This window comes from Balaenoptera physalus, assembly GCF_965194825.1.
Source record: "Balaenoptera physalus genome assembly, chromosome: 13".
NCBI lineage: Eukaryota > Metazoa > Chordata > Mammalia > Artiodactyla > Balaenopteridae > Balaenoptera > Balaenoptera physalus.
In genome coordinates this window covers 62,080,856-62,086,091 of record NC_138892.1, presented here as the reverse complement: position 1 = coordinate 62,086,091, position 5,236 = coordinate 62,080,856, and the positions used below count along the sequence as shown (strand labels likewise).

The 5,236-nt window shown below is 57.2% G+C and overlaps 1 protein-coding gene across 1 annotated transcript; it reads left to right on the top strand.

Moving 5' to 3' along the window:
• The first annotated feature begins 1,002 nt into the window (after positions 1 to 1,002).
• KRT18 (keratin 18) lies at positions 1,003 to 4,674 on the top strand. Its single transcript, XM_082422494.1, has 7 exons — positions 1,003 to 1,493; positions 2,260 to 2,342; positions 2,627 to 2,783; positions 3,337 to 3,501; positions 3,613 to 3,738; positions 3,921 to 4,144; positions 4,488 to 4,674. The coding sequence occupies exons 1-7, from the start codon at positions 1,080 to 1,082 to the stop codon at positions 4,606 to 4,608; spliced, it is 1,290 nt and encodes a 429-aa protein (XP_082278620.1). The 5' UTR covers positions 1,003 to 1,079; the 3' UTR covers positions 4,609 to 4,674.
• Positions 4,675 to 5,236: the final 562 nt, after the last annotated feature.

Below are 5,236 nucleotides of genomic sequence, written 5' to 3'. Positions count from 1 at the left end.
CTCAGCCAGAACGTTTGGAGGTGTGCGTGTCTGTCCTCTCAGGCCCCATAACAAATGGGACACATGACAGTCTCCATGAGGGATTATTGGTCTCTTTCCACTGCTGCTCTCCTAGCAACTAGAACAGGGCCTGATGCACAGTAGGTGCCCAACAAATATTTGTCGAACTGTTAAGTGCTCAGAAATATTTGTTTACCCAAGGGTGTGGGTAAGGCTGATACGTAGGTGTGTAGAAGTGAGGACTCCTGTTCAAACCGCAAAGTGTTCTGGGAAGGCCAGGCCTCCGTGGCAGTGGGCTGAGGGATGGGGAGGGGTTGGGAAGGTTCAGAGTGAACATACTTGGTGAGTAAGCGTGTCTGTGGGTAATTGACAATACACATGCATAAGATAGGGGCTGAGTGTGTGCTAGGGAACAAGTGCAGGAGGGCACGATTGGGAACCAAGTGTGGGGGGGGTCGAGTGTAAACCAGCAGACTTGAGGCTCAGAATCGCGTTTCTCTTCCTCTTCTCCAGCCCCCAACTTTTCTTCCCCAGGACTCCTAGGGCTCCGGGATTCCCCAAGATGCCCCCTGCAGGTGGGAACTTGGGCTGCAGCTGAGGACAACGACAGAGACTCACACCCGACTCCGACACTCATCCCCCAAATTCTCAACCAGGCCTGTACCTCCCCTACCTGGGGGGGGGGGTACCATGACGTCATTTCCTGCCCTGAAGTCCCAGCTGCCAGAGCCAACTTCACCTGCTGCCCACGGCTGTCCCGGCCCCACTCACTCACCGCCACCCCGGGGGCTGGAGGGTGACCTTGGCAGGGCGGTGCTGAGGGGGCGGGGAAAGCCTGGGGAGGGTCAGGAACCAAGGGCGCGGAGTCCCCGCGGTCCACCTGTGGCGCAGGCTTCCGTGCTTCCGCGGCGACTCTGGTGGCGGAGGCGGGGCCTGTCGGGGGTGGGGGGGGCGGGGGCGGGTTCCCGCGGGTTCCCACCCACCCCCCTCCCTGAGAGCTATAACTTGAGTTGCGGACCTCACACACTTCACGGCCCAGCACCTGAGTCCTGGCCTCGCTCTTTCCTCGCGGAACAAACATGAGCTTCAGCGCCCAGTCCACCTTCTCCAGCTACCGGTCCGCGGGCTCCGTGCAGTCACCTGGCCACCGGGTCCGACCGGTCAGCAGCGCTGCCAGCGTCTATGCAGGCGCCGGGGGCTCGGGCTCCCGGATCTCCGTGTCCCGCTCCACCAGCGTCCGGGGCGGCTGGGGGTCCGGGAACCTGGGCGCCGGGATGGCCGGGGGTCTGGTGGGTGTAGGGGGCATCCAGGGCGAGAAGGAGACCATGCAAGACCTGAATGACCGCCTGGCCTCCTACCTGGAGAGGGTGAGGAGCCTGGAGGCCGATAATAGGAGACTGGAGAGCAAAATCCGGGAACACCTGGAGAAGAAGGGACCCCAGGTCAGAGACTGGGGGCACTACTTGAAGACCATCGAGGACCTGAGGGCTCAGGTAAGGGGGCGTGGAGGGAGCAGCCCCAACTCCCAGCCACGTTTGACCCTCCAGTTATCCACTCCCCTCTTCCTCCCCCTCCCCCAAGGATAGGAATTTTAGTAGGGTGGGGTGCTTGCGCTCCTTCCCCCTGTCTATCTCCCGCCCCGCCCCCAACTCCACCCGCAGAGGGTTAGGAATGCCCTAAATTTCCATAGACATCGCCCCTGGTCACAGGGACCCCAAGGGTGGTGAATGGGCACAGGAGGGCCCTTCCCCAGGACAGAGTGGGAAGAGGAGGGGGGAGCTTCGCAGAGGAGTGGACAGCATAGAGGGAGGTTAAAGAGGGCCCAGACACTCTGGCTTCTGGTGGAGAGGGGACAATTGGAGGGGTTAAGCGGATGTGGCTATGGCTGAGTCATCTGGGAGTAAACAGGAGGCCTACCGGTGGGGCGGGGGGATGCTGAACAGGTGCGCTAGGAAGAATGCTGGGAGAGGGCCAGGGAGAGGACGTATCAGTAACCGCTCACTTCCGGGCTGGCCAGCCAGCAGAGGCCTAGAAGGAAGGGCAGCAGGAGACTGGGAACGCTGGGCTCTGAGACTCCAGGAAAGGAGGGAACAGTATGAGGGGGCACAGGTAGAAGGGGATAGGTATACAAGGAAAGCCTCTGGTTATTCCAGGGACTGGGAAGGTTTTTTCACTGAGACACATAACACCCTCCGCACACTCAGCCCACCCCATCATTGACTTCCCATTCATGGAGCAACCTCTCTACAATCCCCCCAGATTTTTGCAAGTTCTGTGGACAATGCCCGCATCGTTCTGCAGATTGATAATGCCCGTCTTGCTGCTGACGACTTCAGAGTCAAGTAAGGCTGGGGGCTAGGAAGCTGGTGTCCGTTAGGGGGACCTTGTTCAGCTGTGGGTAGAGCTGGGTGAATGAGAGTAAGGCTCCATCGATTTATTCTTCATGTAACCCAGTGTAAGAACACTGTCCCCCAAGTGCCAGGAACGGTGCTCAGAGGCTTACTGCCTGATTCCTGACTCAGGTGGCTGGTTCGCAGTGGGCGTGGGGCTGCTCTTAGTAGGTGGCATGGGTTGAGAAGGTTCAGGATCAGAGGCAGGGCCCTTCCAATCACCTCCACTCCCACAGGTATGAGACAGAGCTGGCCATGCGCCAGTCTGTGGAGAGTGACATCCACGGGCTCCGCAAGGTCATTGATGACACCAACGTCACCCGGCTGCAGCTGGAGACTGAGATCGAGGCTCTCAAGGAGGAGCTGCTGTTCATGAAGAAGAACCACGAGGAGGCAAGCAGGGGCCCCTGGTCAAGCCAGGAACCAAGGGGCCAAGATGAGTCTGGGTTGGGGACTAGATGGGCAGGCCACCTGCAAGACGCCTTGCGGGGGGAGTTTAGAACTACCAGCCTGAGTGCTTCTTCATCAGGCTGTTGCCATGCTCGGTGGGTCACCTGAATTAGAGCGTGATGAAGTTAAAAGGACATGAGTGAGAGGATGAGATGAGGACCACAGTGGAAACAGCTAGCAGTAGAAGTGAGACCGGATGGAGGAGGTGAGGGAGGAAGGTACAAGGAGCAGGTTTGTAGATGGAGGGACAGGGTGAAGGGAGGAGAGAGGAACCACCGCCTGTGAGTGACAAGCATGGCGTTCACAGCTGGCATTTTACCCATCTGGAGTAGAAGGCCCACAAGTGGCAACGCCCAGAGAGCAAAGTCAAGAGATTTCCCCCGTTCTGTTCTCCAACTGATCCTGTAGGCCTCCTGGAAGAGGCAGTCACAGATGAAGAGGCTTCCCAGAGCTCTGACCCTGAGCACCTCCTCGCTTTTGTCCCTTTCTCCTTTAGGAAGTAAAGGGTCTACAAAACCAGATTGCCAACTCAGGGTTGACCGTGGAGTTGGATGCCCCGAAAGCTCAGGACCTTAGCAAGATCATGGCGGACATCCGGGCCCAGTATGACGAGCTGGCTCAGAAGAACCGAGAGGAGCTGGACAAGTACTGGTCCCAGCAGGTACACGAGGGAGAGGGATGGATGCCAGGCTAAGCACAAGAGGCACGAGGGTGCGGGAGGGAGGCCGACAGAGAAGCAGGGACCTGAGGACCATATCCCCCCCCACCGCAGATAGAGGAGAGCGCCACAGTGGTCACCTCGCAGACCGCTGAGATAGGAGCTGCTGAGATGACACTCACAGAGCTGAGACGCACTGTCCAGTCCCTGGAGATCGACCTGGACTCCATGAGAAATCTGGTGAGAGCCCTCAGTGCCTTTCGCTCAGAAAGAGTTGTTTCTCGCTGTATTTCCCACTGCTCCTACTCACTACCCTAGTACCTGGCAAACAGTAGGCACTCAAAGTTTCAAAGAGGGCTGAAAGCTGCAGAGACTCTCCCTCCACCCTGTCTCACCCCACCCTCCTCCCTCTGCCCCTGCAGAAGGCCAGCTTGGAGAACAGCCTGAGGGAAGTGGAGGCCCGCTATGCCATGCAGATGGAGCAGCTCAATGGGGTCCTCCTGCACCTGGAGTCGGAGCTGGCCCAGACCCGGGCAGAGGGGCAACGCCAGACCCAGGAGTACGAGGCCCTGCTGAACATCAAGGTCAAGCTGGAGGCTGAGATCAACACCTACCGCCGCCTGCTGGAAGATGGGGAGGACTTCAAGTGAGTGGGGCTCTCCTCTTACCTTGTATAAGCTGGGATCAAGCTACCACTTCTCCCCAAAGCCTGAGCTTTTGTAAGCCCCCCATATGCCTGTTCCTTGGTACCCACTGAGCACTGGGCTGGTGCTCTGTGCGTGCCCCGAGAAGAGAATAGACTGAATATTGCTCCTAGCCGTTCTTGGAGCACAGGTGGAATTTGGCCTTCAGTTTTCCTCTTATGGAGGAAGCAGCGAAGGGGAACTTGGACATACAGGCAGGGATTGGGAGGCTTTTTTTCTCCACTTTCCTTGTTTCTCTTTTCTCTGTGGTGCTGTTTATAACTGGGGCTTTGTCTTCTGTTACAGTCTTGGTGACGCCTTGGGCAACAGCAACTCCATGCAAACCATCCAGAAGACCACCACCCTCAGGCTTGTGGACGGCAAAGTGGTGTCTGAGACCGCAGACACCAAAGTTCTGAGGCATTGAGTTAGCAGAAGCAGGGTGCACTGGGAAGCAGGAGGCCAATAAAAGTTGAGACGTTACTGCATATCACTTTGTGTCTTCCGTGGCTGATTTCATACTGTGAGCGGCTGATTTCATACTGTGAGCATACGAATGCCCTGACTCCATAGTCCTATCTCTCTGATCAGGCAGAAATCACCTCTGAGCCCAGAGGTTTTCATACGGGTTGGGGAGTGGGCCTCTGAACCCAGAGGAAGGGTCTGGGTTCTTGGAAACACCTTCTCAGAAAAAAAGAAGGGAGCCAGTAGATGGGATGGGCCAACGGCAGTGGGGAAAATTACAATAGAATTGTGAATCTTAACCTTAAAGAAAACTGATCATAAAGCCCCCACCTGACAGGTGCTCCTTAGTAGAAATATGAGCCTGAGAAGGAAGTGGAGCCAAGGACAGAGGGCAAAGGAAAGGGGAAGAGGCGAGAGACCAGAGCACGCAACTGGCCCTCCCCATCCCTGCCACCCTGCATCCATGACCCACGGCCCAGTGCTTCTCCCCACACACCCTTCCCACACTCAGCCCCCAAATCAATGGTCCCCTATGCTCTGCTCATTCACTTAATTGAGAATGGGATATGATTTTTAGAGTACTAGAGGTC